The 16,849-nt window shown below is 47.9% G+C and overlaps 1 protein-coding gene across 4 annotated transcripts in view; it reads left to right on the top strand.

The window, feature by feature from the left end:
• The window catches only part of Abr (active BCR-related), a 215,560-nt gene that overhangs the window by 119,264 nt on the left and 79,447 nt on the right, over nt 1–16,849 (top strand). For 3 of the 4 annotated variants that reach the window (XM_023720040.1, XM_004635365.2, XM_012515638.2), the window contains exon 3: nt 13,719–13,817. In XM_023720040.1, coding sequence (XP_023575808.1) covers nt 13,719–13,817 — 99 coding nt within the window. Of the gene's footprint in view, nt 1–5,381; nt 6,194–13,718; nt 13,818–16,849 lie in introns of those variants that run through there. The other variant, XM_004635366.2, reaches the window with a different exon arrangement.

The raw sequence follows: 16,849 nt of genomic DNA, 5'->3' as shown, positions 1-16,849 counted from the left end.
ACTTCTCTTTGGAACTTATTTTCCCTGAATATATCACTCAAAATTCTAGCTTAATGTAAGATATATGTAATATAGAAAGTGAAAGTCTCCTTAATTCACATCCTACAGAGAGAACTGCTAAAAGTTGATTGGACATTCCTCTTTATTTTTTCTATATCTAAACTACATGCATTAAAATGAGATCACAGCACTGGTAGTTAGGCAGATTGCTCTTGTTCTTTTACATAATAAGGCTAAGACATCTTGGGGCCAGTGAGATAGCTCAGCTCTCTAAAGCACCTGCTTAGGCAGGCTTAGGCAAATGTGCAGGGACTGTGGTTTGAAATCCAGCACCACATGCAGCCCCAGTCCCACCGCCAGGGCAGGCTGAGCTGGCCAGAGCGAGAGCGAGAGTGAGAGCGAGAGCGAGAGCGAGAGTGAGAGCAAGAGAGAAAAGGGAAAGGGAAAGGGAAAGGGAAGAGAGGAGGGAAGAGGGGAGGGGAGAGGGGAGAGGGGAGGGGAGAGAGAGAAGAGAGAAAGTAAGACATCTTGCATACCAGTTCTTAAAGATCTATTTCATTCCTTTCATGGCTGTAGTATTTTCATTCTATGAATGTGCCACATTTTGTTTAGTCATTTTGTTTTCTTTCTGTGGTACTAGGGATTGAACCTGATGCGTTGAGCGTGCTAGGCAAGAGTTGTACCGCTGAACTACTACTGAATCCCTGGCCCCAACCAATTCACTTCTGATAGACGTTTGGGCCTTTTCCAGTCTTCACTGGTATAAACATCACTAAAGCAAATGTCTTTGTGCATATACCTTTATGCCCTTCTAAAAAAAAAAATTTTTTTTTTCAGACAAATTCCCTAGAGTGGAATGGTGAGTCAGAGGGTGTAAACATTTAAAATCACAATAGGTACTTCCATGGCATCTTTTCTAGAGGAGTTGTGCTTTAATTGGCTTGTTCTGCAATGTGCCCTTCCCCAGTCCTACCCTTGCCCTGGCACTGTACCTCCTTGGGAATCAGTCACAATGATCAGTCTGCCCCACAGAAGGTAGACATAGCGTTACCTGTTTGTGGCTGCCTACTTCATGCCGGCACAGTAACTCCTATACAGCAGGCAATTGATAAATACTTGTTGATGAGTTGGTAAGGGGGTGGAGAAGGAGGAAGATTGGACTTAGTGGATGTCAGAAGTCTGGATCAGGCCCAATTGTCATGGAGATAGTGTGCCTTTAGACCTCTGTGGTGGTATGCTAGCAACCCCTTCATGTTCATCTCTTGCCCCCCCCCTTTTTTAATGTATTAGTACAGGGTCTCACTATGCAGTTTGGACTCAGTGATTGTCCTGTTTTCAGCCTCCCCAGTGCTGGGATTACAGGCATATGCTACCATGCCCAGGCTACCAGCTCAGTGTGCCCAGGGGCAGAGCTGGACGTCATGTGCCGGGGATTGAACTCTGGTCCCTGCACTTGCCTAAGCAGGTTCTTAGACCACTGAGCTATCTTGCTGGCTCTCATCTCTTGCCCTTTTTACTCTGCCCTTGTCTCAGTTACTTTTCCCTTGTTTCTGAGACAAAATACCCAACACCCAAAGTCAAGGAAGGCGAGGTATATATAGCTCACAGTTTGTGGAGGTTTCAGTCTGTTCTTGGCTGGCTTCAAGGCAGAGTGGCACATGACAGAAGGCAAAAGTTCATGGCAGCAGAAGACAGCAAAACAGCAAGAGCAAAATGGGAGGAGCAGTGGCAATAGCAGCAGCAGTGGCGGTGGCACAAACCTCTGTCCCTCCTTATATTGCATTTAGGTAATCTGTGGGTGTAGCACTCAGACCCATAATCCCAGCTACACTCACGCCCATCATCTCACTATTGAATCATGAACTAATCATGAACTCTAGAAGCCACCCCATGACTGCATGAGGCTTTGGGAGGACAACTAGACACAAACCATAATAGTCCTCTAGCTATTCTTCCTTTAAAAACTTCATTTTAGGCCTCTCTGCCTTTGCCTAGAAACCTGGCTCACTTTTCAGGTGCCACTCAGAAGCCCTTCCTTCTCCTATGAAGCTTTTCCTCTTGGGCAGTGTTAGTACATTTGTTCTGTGTTCCCAGTGGGACTGATAAATGAGAATGTGGAGCATATGCCAGCGGCAGGGGCCCAGTCAAAGAAGGTATGCCTGACCTACCAGGCCTTCTCAGGCATGAAGGAGCCAGTGAACAGGTCGATGGACCAGATGAGTAGTCCCAGTAGTACATTACTGAGCTTGTGTAGGTGTGAGATGCTGCAAACCTTGAAAGTGGTGACTTTGGAAAACAGAAGGAAAGGCCAAGGGATGTGTGGGGCCTGCAGGATCGAAGAGCCGGAAGATAGCAGCCCCACCAACAGAAGCAGAGAAGCCAGAGGGGAAGCTGGTTTGGGGCCTCCTGATCTGGATAGGTGGAAATAAAGGGCTGTTTCTGGGATTTCCAAGAGAGGAGCTCTCACCCCTGGTATAGGTGCCAGACCCACAACCCAGCGGGATGCGGGGGCTGAAGATGGTGGGTTGCCATTAGCCTAGTAATAAAAAGGATGAAGAGTAGAGGGCTGGGGTGGGCCTAGGTGAGTATCTCCACACATACAGGAGGCAGCAGGAAGAAGGCCAGCTTAAACCAAAGAGTAGCCATAAGCAGTATGTACATGGCCAAGACAGCCAAATGCTTAGACCAAGTCCAGACTATGGGAGCCAAGGAGAGGGAGGCCTCTGACTTTGGAATGGGCAGTTCCTGGGGCTTTTGAAGGGGCTCTTTCTCTGGAGAGGAGATCAGGAGCCAGGTCAAGTGGGCAGAGTAGAGAAACAGAGAGGAAGCTCAGGTCCAGGGTTGGCTCAGGGCATTTGTGAGGGAAAGGGAGGGCCCACTATGGGGACTTGTGAGTCACTTCCCCTCCAGGGGGAGGATTGGGGGCCTCTGAGTGGAGTCTGTGTGTCTGGGGGGAGGGTGGCTCTAGTTACTCATTGGAATTTCCAGTCAACTCTAGTGAGATGGGATAGAGATGCCTTATATATTCAGGGAGCAGCTTCTGTTCTGTTCAGGGTTTGTAGGAAGAAGTGGGTATTGATCTGGCTCACCAGGTAGGGTATCAGGAATAGAGATGGGATACTCTAAAAGCTTGGTAAGGACACCTCATATTCTCTTAGATGAGGAAGAGACACAGAGAGACCTTCTAGATTTAGCTGTTCTCCCATGCCGCCTGCTGGTCTGACCCATGTGGACAGCCCATGCCTGCACTTGGAGCCTGCAGGGCGGGAGTCAGAAGAACCTGTGGCACAGGGCCCTGTGCTGGCACACATATGCCCTGGGGAATGCCAGGCCCAGTTGTTCCCAAGCCCTGGGAGTGGCCTCACCCACCCAAACCAAATGAGGAATTGTGGCTCAAAGAGCCCATCAGATGTGCCCTGGCTATTTATACCCACCCAGTGCAGGAACAGGGAAAAACCAGGGACTAGAGGAAGAGCTGGTAGGCTGGGGCATGCCTTTGCTGAACCCTAGTGGGACAGTTCTCAAGCTAGGGCCTGTCAGTCCTGGGCCCCAGAGAGCCCATCCAAATACCATGCTGTATTTCAGCTTTGGCAACAGGACAGAGCCTGAGTCCTGCCTACAGCTCAGAGCTCCTGCAGAACTTTTTGGAAGTGAAGATAAAAAAACAAACAAACATCTTTTTCTTTATCTTTTATTTTCTCCTCTGCCCACCATCCAGCTTGGAGGCTTAGCAGTAGAGCAGGTAGGAGGTGGCACACATGGTCTGGGATAAGACAGTAAGTGGAACCTTCCTTTGGAAATGACCTTAACACAGTGGTGGCACACCTATGGCATGCACGTTTTTTAACATAAAAGATACTGACATACAAGTTGCTTTTTTCTAAACTAAAACCTCAGTATTCAGGTTTAATTGCAGTGTTGGGACTCTGAGATAAGTAAGTGGGTTTGAGGTTGCAGTTTGGCCGTTCATCTTTAAAAGGTGTACTATGACTGCCGCTCTAGTTTGACTCTTTGCCCTATGGGCCTATGATAAACACCTCACAGGGAATGTAATGTGTGTGAGAGGCTGGTCACAGGAGGCATCAGTGGGTAGCCTCAGATACTGCACTATCTGATTGGTGGCTCCTATTATATAGGTCAGTGGTGTTGAACCTGTTACATGAGTGCTACAGCTGTTTGTTATCATTGAAAGCTCTAAAAGGTTTGTCATCAGTGATGCAGGTTCACAAAGAGAACTTGTAGGTTAGTGCAGTACTGTGTGTCTGAATCTGATTTTAAGATGTCAGGTCCAAGGACGAAATGGGACAGAGGACACACTCAGGGAGCCTCCCACTCACCCACTTTCTTAACTTTCCCTCAAAGAAATACCCAGTTGCAAGGATAAAGGCAGACCCTGAATTTGTGGGCCTAATTCAAGCCACAAATGTGATTCATTCAGACCTTTTTTAAAAAAATGTACATTATTTGCTGTCATTCTTACCTCAGGAGATCTCACTAAAGAATGTAATTTCCCACTTGAATAAAGATTAACCTTGAGCCTGTGTCACCTTCTATGACAGCTATTCCATTTGCCCAGGCCCTACCTACTTGGCCCCTTCAGCAGTCACCTTATCTGTATCTCCATAATGGGTGGTCTCTGTCACTGTTCCCCTGAGTATTAGGTTGTGAAAGACGAGTTCTGGGAGCTGCAGCTAGACTCCTCCCTCTGAGAGTAGAGTTGTATGCATCTCCGGGATCAGGTCGGGGAGACCAGCACAGGGGCTTCACCTTCTTGATGAATGTAGTCTCTCTAATGTTAAAGAAGCCCAGGGAAGTGAGCTGGGAATGGGCAGCGCAGGCAAGCTATCAGCCCTGTAACATATGCCTCAACCTTGCAGGGCTAACTGGGGGTGGGGGGGGGGATCCAGGAAATGGGCATTGACAGCTTAGGCAGCATATGGGATGTGGTATCTCAGCAGTCCATGGTGCCTATCAGTCAGCATATGCTCAGGACTCTGGCTGTACTTGTTTTAGGGATAAGGCCACTTTGCAAAGCCCTGTTCACCCAATCATGACAAGGATGGCAACTGTGGTTTCTCACCCATCTTGGACATCCCCTTCTCAAAGGTGTTGTAGCTTGAGGCCAAGGTGCAAAGGAGGTTTCGGCTTGTGAGCATCCCGCGTGAATGTGAATGTGAAGGGGACAGGACGGAGGATGGCAGCTGTGCAGAGAAGCAGCTCCTGCACCCCCCTGCTCATAGCCGGCACTAGAGAGAAGTTGTAAATAAAGCCTGTCTCTGAGAAGCAGACCTCCCCCTGCGCCCGCCCGGCCTGTCTGCGGCCTCCTCCCTCCCTCCTCCACTCCCGAAGCCTCCGCCAGCCGCTCGCCCCGGTGACCACAGAGGGAACGAACGGCTCCACCTCGCAAGTCAAGACGTGCATTTCCTGTGTATTCTGAGCAAACGCAAGCCTCGGAGTCCAGAAAGGGCGGGCTTTGTGGGGCCGGGGACGCGGCGGCAGGGCGCCAGGACTAAGCCGGGCAGCGGTAGCCCGGGCCAGGGCCAGAGCAAGCCGAGCGCCAGGACGGACTGAGCGGCCCCGGGACCCCGCCTGCGCCTGCCCAGCGCACACGCCAGAAAGGGCCACGGAGGGCGCTTGCCGCTGCGCGCCCGCCAGGCGTCGGTCCGGGGACAGCCCTGGGACAGTGGCGGCCGAGCTCCCCGCGCGAGGCGGCCGGTCGGCAGGCAGACAGGCAGGCAGGCAGGCAGGCAGAGCAGCCCGGAGACTCCGCTTCCCCTTTCGCAGGGTGGGGACGCGCGGGAGGCGGGCCCGCAGCTCCGCTCGCTGGAGGGCTGGGAAGCGGCCGCAGGAAAAGGTTCATAATGGAGCCTTTCTTCGGGAGCCGGTGGCCAGGTGCCAGGACTGACTCCGGGGAGGCCAGCGTGCTGGTGTAGGCCTGCCCTGTGTGCTTCCCCTCCTGCCTGCTTGCCTGCCTCCCTCTCGGCGGCGCGGCGCGGCGGCTGCTGCTTCTGCTGCGTGGACCCTGCTTCCTGTTTGCCCTCGGCGGGCTCTAGCTGCCATGGAAGAGGAAGAGGAGGCAATAGGCTTTTTGGACAAGGTTCTGGAGGATGAAGATGTGTTTCTCCTGGAGGAGTGTGAGCTGGGAACCCCGACCAGTCCCGGCTCAGGGTCCCCCTTCTTGGTGGCTGTGAAGGTGGGAATGTGACACGCCCTTGATGCTTGTCGGGAGGGGGCAGGGCTGCCGCCGCCGCCACCGGAGCCGTGCGCGGACAGAAATGGCTGATGTGTGCAGGAGCCTCATGGCTGAGTGGAAGCACCTCACTTATTCAATGTGAGAGTGGCTGGCGCGTGCCTGTGAGGGGATCCCAGGGCTGGCAGCTGCTCCTGAGGAGAGAGGTGTGGTGCCTGCTTCACTGCACCAGTTGTCCTTAGGGGCAGTGCCTGCTGGCTTTCCCTTGGCCAGCTGTGCAGGGGTGGGGAAGACTTTCAGGCAGTAACAGGAGTCGCCTGGTGGGTTGTCAGTGGTGCGAGGCTGCTACCCCCAGAGGAGCTAGTTGACTTGAAACCGGTGGGTAGTAATTCATGGTTTCCATGGCAACCGGAGGACCGGGCACTCATGAAGTGCTGGCCAGGAGAGCCAACCCCTCTTCTTATTAAGGAGACTGGGGATTTGCTGCTTCCTGGCTGAGGTAAAAGTGCATTTGGAGAGGTCAAGAGTCAGAGGTCACTGGGCTTCCTTGAAGAAAAGAATCGGATCTGAAGAGAGACAGTAACAACTAGTTTAAGTAACAGCCAGTAGGAAGGCACTTCTCCAAGCTGAGCATAAGTAGGAAACATCTCCTGGACTGGCCTATCTACCTAGGCTGCAGGCATCTTCTGCAGCCATTCTCCTGGTGGCAGAATGGGAGTGGAGCAGTTATACCAATCCCTTGCTTTTTCTCTGCCCTCTCTTAAAGGGCATGGTTCTCCCTGGGAACTCCAGCTCTGCCCAAGTTTGGCGTGGCACACTACACCACTCTTCCTCTCCTGCCTGGATCCACCTCTTAAGAGGTCTAACCTTGGCCTGTTGCTCAACTGCCCTGTTCTGTGGCTAGAAGGGAGGGCTTTGAAGATTGTAGCAGGGAGTATACACACTACAAAGCCAGGCTGCCTAACAGTTTGGGCCCTAGAGGGCGTGGTACACAGAGAGGTGCAAGGGAGGGCAGGTTGTCTGAGAGCCTCCCTGATCCATCTTCCTTCACTGTGAAGTGAGGATGAGGATTGTGGCCCTGCCCCACCCACACTCCAAGGAGGAGCTAATGGAGGTAAAAATAGACTACAGATCCAGGTTCAGTAGATGGCTGCTGTGCAGTCCAGGTGGAGCAGTGGCTGCAGGCCTGGGTGGGGAATGCAGAGGAGCTGCAATGGGAGGCTGGTGGGGGCTGGCACCCTACCCCTGTTCTCTGATCTGATGCTGACTTGGAGCACTGGGTCAAAGTCACGTCTCTTACTGGCCCTATGGAGGATCCCGCAGACTTAGGATCTGACCAGCCTTCCTACCAGAACAGGACAAGGAAAATGTCTGCTCATGAATTAGGAGTGCCAGCTAGGAACTTAGCAATGCATGGGATGGGAGATCTGTGAGGTTCCTAATGATTCTCCTCTGAGAAGTCCCTGCCAGCACAGATGTGGCCCACTCCTGAGCTACCTCATGTGCACCGTTTCTGTAGACTTTGGCTTACCTCAGTCTTAGCCCCTGTTTTTTGTTTGTTTTGTTTTGTTTTCTGCTTGGAACTATAGACATCTCCTTGCCTTAGTTGTGCCCTGTTCTCAAGGGCAAAGGCTGTGTGGTACTCACTGCTGAGCATCGCACAGTCCTTAATGAGTGGCTGGTGCCAGTGAGAATCTGCAGAATGAATGAGGCTCACTGGGACTCACAAAGGGCATATCAAATCCCTGATCTCAGAGGTATTCTCACAGATGGCACATGACTCTCAAAGGAGTCCTGATACACACCAAAAATTGACTCTTCTGTGCTTCCATGATGTCTGCATGAAGTTTTCTCCTCTCTTTTGCTGCTATGATATTCCAGAGTTGTTTCCTGCTTGGGGCAGGAGACCTTTCCTGTGTGTTAGGAATTCTAGGCTTGTCCTGAATACCTCTTGAATGCCTTTCTTTTCTACCACATTTGCTCCTAGGGGGGAGGACAGACAAGGTTGGTGGAAAGCTTGTTGATTCACTCATTCAGCAAATGCTGTCAGGTTGTGTTCTGCTCAGCATGCCTGGTGGTGGGGAGGAACAAGGTGAACAAGGCGTAATAGTCCTAGCCCACAAAGTGTTCAGCGCAAAGGGACAAGCGTACATACGGTATTAGCAGTGCAGTGAGAAAGGAGTCCAGTACCAGATTCTGAGGGGATAATGGCAATGTGTCTCTTACTGTAATGAATTTTTAAGAAAAATTTTTTTTTCTTAAAGCCCAGAAGGAGGGCTGGCTAAATAGCTCGGTGGATAGGGGCCAGGGGTTCAATCCCAAGGCCTACTGTGGTGGCACCGGCCTGTAATCCCAGCACTTAGGAGGCTGTAAACAGGTGGATCACTATGAGTCTGATCTAGTAGTAAGACCCTGAACACTCTGTAGACCCTTCCCTAAAATAAAAAAAGGGGCCGGGGAGATGGCTCAGTAGAATAAGTGCTTGCCTAGCAAGTACAAGGGCCTGAGTTCAATCCCTGGTTCTGAAAAAAAAAAAAAAAAAAAAAACAGGAGGGAAACCACTTTTGGTTGAGCCAAGACTAGGCTGTGCTTATGTACACATGTATGTACATACATGTTCTGTGTGCATGTGTGCTATAGCCAGAGGTCCTTGGTGCATGGTGTGCTCCTGTCCTGGGCTGCAGATAGTTTTGGCTCATTCTTCCATGGCAGCTGGTAGAAATCCAAGGCAGTTTGCTCTTTGCTATTACTTTACTTCAGGGCTACTTACCTTAAACAGTACTTGTGTTGTTGAACAGGTGCCCAAATTCCAGTCTGATAAATCAATCCTGTTTTCAGGGTAGTTTCTGAGGTGCTTCATCTTCCTAGGAGAAGCAGATAGAAAGCTGGCAGTGATTTTCTCCAGAGATGTAGCTGGAGTTTGCTGCATGCAGATCTCAACCCAGACTTCCCTGTGAGGAGTTAATGATCTGTACACTCATAATGCAGATACTGATAGCAACATCACCTACCATCTGTAAAAGTATATAAATTCCAAAAATCTTTCATACTGTTCTATTTAAAGGTGTGTGAGGTTGGCGGGTGGGGCTTTGTAGAACTGCTATTTTAAGGAACTCATTTGTCAGGAATAAAAGCCCTTTTGTAGTGCAGATTAACCCTTCTGCTGTTATTCTGGCCAAGTTGTAATGGATTGTCTGAGATGTTCTTATATTTTCACCTGCCCAGGTCTCTCCTGCTTCTCCATGCAGTGATGGCTTTGCTTGTGTCCCTCATTGAGTATTTCCTAAAGGGTAGGCAACATAGGTGATGATTTGAGAGATGATTTCAGGTGGCACCTGGATATATACAGTACATTTTAATAGTTAAGTCTATATTTTATTGTATAGTAGAAAAATACGATTTTAGGTGTAAAGCATAGGATAAGGCTGTGCTTAAGAGAAGTAAGTTGTTGCAAATAAAGATATTAAGTGGTATGTGATTATGGCAGGGCTGTGAAGGTAGAAAATGAACAACTGCAGTTCAGAAACCCTCCCTGGATCCCTAAACACTGCCTGGATCCCATGGGCCTTACCTAAAGCTTTATATAATAGTCGGGAGCCTGGAGGAGGAGAGGCAGCTGGAATTTGGTCTTCATCTCCAACCCCTATCTTCTCCACTCTAAATTCTGCTGATGATATAGCTGAAAGAGACCTGCCCAGTGCCTTGTGCTCAGGTGAGGAGAGAATTTCTGCATCTCCCTCTAATGTCTAGGCTCAGAGTGGGGACAGATGTCCTGAGGCTGATGCTTATCTTGGACCTGCATACAATCTGCAGACACAGGGGCAGCTAATAGAAGATTCTGTTAGGTGCTTCTTCCCAGTTGGAGTAACCATGAGCTGAATTGCTTGTAGTCTGCGGAGTTTCAGACTCTCGCTGTTTGTTCCATGGCTTGGAAGCCCAGAGAGCTAGCCCTGCCTGTTCAGTTCTCCCTGTTGTCTTGGCAGAGATCAAGAACCCTGGAGAGATTATTTCTTGTCTTGGCTTAAAACCAAACCTTTGGAAGCTTTATTTAGCCCCTCAGCTTTGCAGAAGCCCAGGCCAGAGCTGGCCAAAGCTTATCATATTACATTATCTTATAGATACTCTCCTTACCATCATACTCAAATTGATGCCTTTGATTCCAGAGCCTCAAGCTGACAAACTTTCAGCCTCGAAGAATGTGTGAAATGCCAGGGATGAGCAAGTCCAACAGGGCTGAGTTTCCCAAGCTCTGCTTGTGAAAGGAAGAAGGGGCTGTGCCATTTGGAAGGCAGCTTTCCATGCTGGGGATTTCCCAGCAGCATGGAGAAGTCTCTTCAGAGACTTGTCCAGGGGATTCGGGGCGCATGGACATCCCTAGTGCTTGTTGAACATAGAATTTATCTCCTCCATGTTTGCATTTCTACCACCTGACTTGTAATAGAGAAGGAAGAAAGGAGTGAATTGTCAAGAAGCACCCCACAAGGATTGAGGAAATAGTTGTGAATTTCCAGATAGTTTAAATCAGGAACGTGTGGAGTCTGGGGAAGGCAAACATAAAGAAGTCGTAGATAGTAACTGAGAAATAGGCTCTTGTTAGTGAAATGTACAGTTTTATTTCACATTTTTTAACTTTCTAATGCCTCCACCCAACTCCATCTAAAATTTCAGAGTGAATATAACCCAGGAATCTCTCATCTGAAATTTAATCACATCTGCAGTTTCTTTTGTCATTTAGAGTAACATATTCATAGGCTTTAGGGATTAAGATGTGAGTATCTCAAAAGAAAATTGTGGACATCTCTGGGGAGTCACTGCTCTGGTCTTGAGGCACATATAATATTTCAGAGATTTTTGGGGGCAGCAGCCTCCAGACACATGTAGTTGGGTTGTTTATGGGAGGCAAGGGGTTAAATTTCTCACTTAGGGGAAGGGTGGGAAGAATTTGGCTTGGAAAAAATCTGTGAGGATACACTGGGGACAGGTGGTCCAGCTGAGGAGAAGCAGCTCTTCACTGGCACTTATGAGATTTCTGATGGCTTCCTACACTCTCCTAGTGTAAACTCTCCCAGCTGATACTAAGGGTGTGTGTGTGTGTGTGTGTGTGTGTGACACTTAAAAGGTACCTATGCTTTAAAAACTGTGGAAGAGTAAAAAGGTCATCAGAGCAGTGAAAGACACAGAATTCCATCTTAGAAGATCTGGGAAAAAAAAAAAAAAAAAGATCTGGGGGGGAATTTCAGCTCTGGCCATATGAGTTGGGCCATTCCCTTCTCTCCTTTAAAGTCTTGTTTCTCTTCATCTAGTGGGAAGACTTAGAAATCAGCTCACTGGGTGTCAGAGAGGTAAAGGAGAGCAAGGGAAGGATTAACAAGCCCCAGTAAATGTCAGATGTATCACCTGGTGTTGGCCTCAGGCAAGAGGGTTGTAGCACAGGTGCTACAGAAGCCTCAGGAACACACCGGGCTGGTCACTAGGTACCACACACATCAAGTCCTGAGGCGCTGTGGCTACAGGTGAGCATCGTGAAGAGGAGGTAAGACTTCAGCTGTGTCTTAGGAGAGGCGGCATTCAGCCAAGAGAAGAACTGGGGTGGGAGAGGGCATTAGGTAGGAGCTGCAGTGAGAAAGCTGAACAAGGGCTGGCACTCCTGGCATGTAGAGAGGACTTGGAAGGATAGAGAGAGGTGTGAGGGCCACTGCAGGCGTTTAAGTGTACTGGACCTTATATCACAGGTGACAGTTGTGTATTTACTTGGCTTTCTCTCCCACTAGATTATAAGTCACATAGGAGCAGGGACTATTGTCTACTTACTTCCCATTGCATCTACCGAGCTTATTGGATATTTAGTAAATAGTTGCTGAATGAATAGATAAATGGGCAATAATCTGGTCAATTTTGTCAGTATTAATTTCGAGCCCTTGACAAGCACTACATTTCAGATACCATTCCCATCTAGCTGCTGTGAGTGGACTGGGGAAAGGAGAGGGAGGTAGGGGTTAATTAGGAGAATCCAGGCTGCAGAGTGGGCTTCACCAACTGCAGACAGGAGGGTAGGACTGATTAGCAAGGGAGCTTGAAATGTGGCAGTAGGGAGGGAAAGACAAGAAAGAGAGCTGGCTGGATAGCTCAGAGACTAAAGCCCCTGCTTAGGCAAATGCGGAGAGGGAGACTGGAGGCAGAGAGGGAAACTGGAGGTGTCCTCAGCACCCCATGAGACTGAGGGGATCCCCAGCACCACATGCTGTGCCAGCCCCGCCCCCAGAGCAGACTGAGCTAGCCAGAGTTGGGGCTAGTGGCTCATGCCTGTAATCCTAGCGCTGAGGAAGCTGAAAGCAGGAGGATCATGAGTCAGCTGCATAGTGAGACCTTGTAACAACCAAATAGATTTTTAAAAAAAAAGCAAGAGGGGCCAGAATGACTTGCAAAGATTCAAAGAGGGGCGGAGGAAAGGGAGGGAAAAGGAGAGTGAGAGAACAAAAGGAAAAGATTGATTTTTTTGTTGTTGCTTGTCTTTTTGAGACAGGGTCTCACTATGCTGTTCAGGCTGGCCTTGAGCTCACTTTGTAGCTCAGGCTGGTCTTAAACTCACAGTGATCCTCCTACCTCAGCCTCCCCTGGGATCACAGACATAAGAATGATACTATTTTTTTTTCCAATATAGAAGAATTCGGAGCTGGGTATGGTAGTGTTCAGATTATAAGTATGGAAAGGAGGATGACAATTTAGTGACCTAGCAACTTAGTGACTTAGGGAGACCCTATCTCACAGTAAAAAAGGGGTGGGAATGTAGCTCCATGAAGGCCCTGGGCTCAGTCTTCAGTACTGCAGAAGGGGGGAAAATATTTTCTGTGGGCTGGCTAAGAGACATTCATAGCTAAATAGGGTAAGATCTGCACCATAAAGCAGCAGGAATTCAGGAGCAGGGAAGAGGCTAGATTTGGTCTGTGCTTTGGATGGTGAGGTAGCTGAGGGGTGCCTGAGGTAAGCTTGAGCATCCCACACTGACATCTTCTGTTGTTGGTTGAGGCCCCTGGGGACAGGAAGATCTCATCAGAAGCAGCCAAGTTCACTTCCATTCCATTCTCTCTATCCTTGTTTCTTTCAGTTTGTATTACCATCACTTCCTCTGGAGACCTCCATGTGGCCATGCCCTGCCTCAGTCATGATTGATTTCCCTTTATAAATGTCTTTACCCCCTCCCTGTTTAACAGCCCACCAGATGGGAGGACAGGTTCTCAGTTGTTGTTCACTAGAAGTCGACTAGGTTGGTGGATGAATGGATAAATATGAAATAAAGAAATGTGGATAAAAGGATGGTGGAGAAAACAAGACAGCAACAGGAATAGGAGTGTTTGTCTTTTCTTACAGATTTTTTTCCTCCAAATTTTCTGTAATAATGTATAGCCTTATCCCTTTTGAAATGGTTAGAAGAGAGGAAAAAAAAAAAAAAAAAACAGGCATGAAAAGAGACTCTTGGGCTTTTGGCATCTTTCTTATGAGATGTTGGTTTGGGTTTGCTTTTCTGCAGGTGGAGGCAGGGAAAGGTCTGGAGATGAGGAAGCTGGTCCTCTCAGGCTTCCTGGCCAGCGAAGAGATTTATATCAACCAGCTGGAAGCCCTGCTGCTGGTGAGTATCTGTTCTGGGCCTCCTGGTTTCTCTGTTGGCTAGTGTCATGCTGTAAAACTACTTTTGGGTTTGTAGAGGAAGGGGGACCTGCATGTGACCTAACCCATGGACAGAGTCTGGCACTGCCCTGGGTGTAGCGGGGCAATAGGTGACGCCTCTCAGCTCCTGCTCTGGGAAGGGAAGGAGCAGCAGCACAGGTTAGGGAGACAAACACGCCCTTCTCCCAAGACCATGGCATCCGCGTTACTGTTCTCTAAGGTATTCTGTGCAGGTGGACACTCAGCTGCTTCCTCCCCACTGTGCTCTGGGAAGTCTCTTCCCATCAGGTTTAGATGTCTTTGTCATTCTTAGTCCAAGTTCTTGTTCCTCCGTGGAGTAACAGACCTAATGATTTCCATGAGAGTAGTCTTGTGTCAGGGAATGTGAGTTGAAAAGGTGTCTATGTTGAAAAGCTCCACTGTTTTGAAGCATGAGAGCAGCTTGAGCCCTTGGTAAGGATCCCTTCTCAGCGTCCTTTCCCATGGGGAGGAAGGCATCATTGTGAGAATCAGAGTGGGAGGGGAATGTTGAAATGCTTTCCAATGATAAAAGTACTATACAGATGTAATGTTTTTGCCTTAGAAGAAAGTGCTTATTAGATGAGTCTGGATATTATACAAAGTGATCATGACACGTAAAGTTCTTTGCTGAGAGTGTTTTGTAGTCTGAAGCATAAGACACTATCAGGAAGAGGGAGACTTGGAAATGGAAGTGTTGATCGGTAGAAACTCATTCTTACGAGTAAGATACACATTTACATAATTGCCATGATGTAAGATGTCACTCAGATGTCCCAGGGCACTTGATATTTTTTACTCAAGGAATGGTTAGCAAAATTTAAAAGTACTTCGCAGGGTGCTGGGCTGAGTTTATGTTAGGGCCTCATAGGAAACTTATTGCTATGCACAGTAGGGTTTTCCAAGTAAGGGACAATAGGGCAGGTAGAGAAAGATTCCAGTCTAGAGCAAGAACTACGACAAAACTTTACTCTGCCATTAATAGAGGGCTTATTTCACTGTTTTTTTAAACTGTAAATCTCAACTCCTCAGTGAGTTGCACAAGTGAGGTGCATTGATTTAACATTTAAAACGAGTGAAAAAAAAATAGCAGTGGGTGTACACCACACACAAAAAGGATTAGTACTCTTTCAGGAATCTTAGCTGTTGTGCCTATATGTGTGTCTATAAATATGAAGGTACAGGGGCCACATTATTTCTTTTGTCTGTTACGAGTCTGATAACCACTGTCTTTGGAAAGCCGAACATGAACTCCTTGATCCTTTAGGGGGGAATTCCTTGATCTTTAGTTCTTTTTCTAAAGAGGAGACTCTAGTCGTAAGTCTGTTCCAAGAATCCCACAGATAATACTGCATCCTGTGTGTACATACAGTCACTGGGACAAAATACCTAAGGAAATCAACATACAGAATGGAAGATTTATTTTGGCTCGTAGTTTCGGAGGTTTCAGTCCATGGTCACTGGGCTTTATTGTTTTGGGGCCTGTGGTGAAACAGCCCCATGGGGAGCTACATGGTTGAGCAAAATGCTCATGTCAGAGTGTCCAGGAAGCAGAAGGAAAAGGAGAGGTGAGAAGAAGGGTGGAAGAAAGGGAGGGGAAAGACAAGAGTGAGAGAGAGAAAAAGAAAAAGGTTGATTTTTTTTTTTTTTCTTTTTTGCCTTTTTGAGACAGGGTCTCACCATGCAGTTCAGGCTGGCCTTGAGCTCACTTTGTAGCTCAGGTTGGTCTTAAACTCACAACAATCCTCCTATCTCAGCCTCCCCTGGGATTATGGACATGTACCACTATGCCTAGTGAAAGATGGATTTTAGATAGGGAGCAAAGTCCCTCCCTATCTAAAACCCATTACAGTATGAATCCATTGATGGATCAGCCCACTGAGGGTGTGGGAACCCTCATGATCCAACAGCCTCTCAAAGGCCCCACCTCTGAATATTGCTGCATTAGGGAATAGGCTTTTGATGCATATGCTTTTTTATTTTATTTTCAATTTTTTTGTTTTTTGAGACAGGGTCTGTCTGGCATTGCAGTTCAAGTGGGCCTTCAGCTCCCTTTGTAGCCCAGGCTAATTATCTTTTTAAGTTTTTTTGTTTGTTTGTTTGTTTTTTTGTTTTTTTTTTTTTAACAAAGGGACTTTTTTTGGTCTTATTTTCACTATTTTCTTTTTTGGTACCAGGAATCGAACTCGAGGCCTCGCGCTTGCTAGGCAGGCACTGTGCCACCGAGCCACATCCCCGGCTCTGATTATCTTTTTTATTTATTTATTTTTTGTGCAACCGAGGATTGAACTCAGGCCCTTGTGCTTGCCAAGCCAGTGCTTATTCTACTGAGCCATCTCCCTGACCCCCCAGGCTGATCTTGAACTCTCAATGATCTGCCTGTCTCAGCCTCCCAAGAGTGCTGGAATCATAGGCATGTACCACTATGCCCGGTTTCAGTGGCCTGCAGGGTGAGCCCAGGGCTCCAGGCCAGCACTGCATGTGGTACAGGGGATCAAACCCAGATTCTTGTGCTTGCCAGGCAGGTGCTTAGACTGCTGAGCTATCTCCCAGCCCTTTATTTTTTTTAAGAGAAAAAACTAATGATACAGAATTGCCAAACAAGATGATAGGATATTAACAATGGTTATTATATTGCATATTGTTGTCTTCAAAGTAGTTACTTAGGTTACAAGACATAGGCATGCAAACTTGATCAAACAGTGTAAGTGCTGTTCCTTTCAGTGAAATAATGGAAATTATCAACACAATTATCTTAGCTATCTTAGGTTTGTGTACCTATATATAGATATATTTTAGGGATTTTTTTCTCCTTCTTTCCCCCCACTTCTTTCACTCATCCCAATTCTTTCCTTTTGAGTAGTTTCTTTCCCTTTCACAATATCTATTATTTTGGATCTTATTTACTCTTTCAGTTTCTTTTTTTTTTTTTCTTTTTTTTTTGGTGGAATGGGGGATTGAACTCAGGCCCTGTGC

The sequence above is a fragment of the Octodon degus genome, unplaced genomic scaffold (assembly GCF_000260255.1).
Source record: "Octodon degus isolate 3935 unplaced genomic scaffold, OctDeg1.0 scaffold00072, whole genome shotgun sequence".
NCBI lineage: Eukaryota > Metazoa > Chordata > Mammalia > Rodentia > Octodontidae > Octodon > Octodon degus.
Note: the sequence above shows the minus strand (reverse complement) of the source record. Positions and strands in the feature narration are given on the sequence as shown.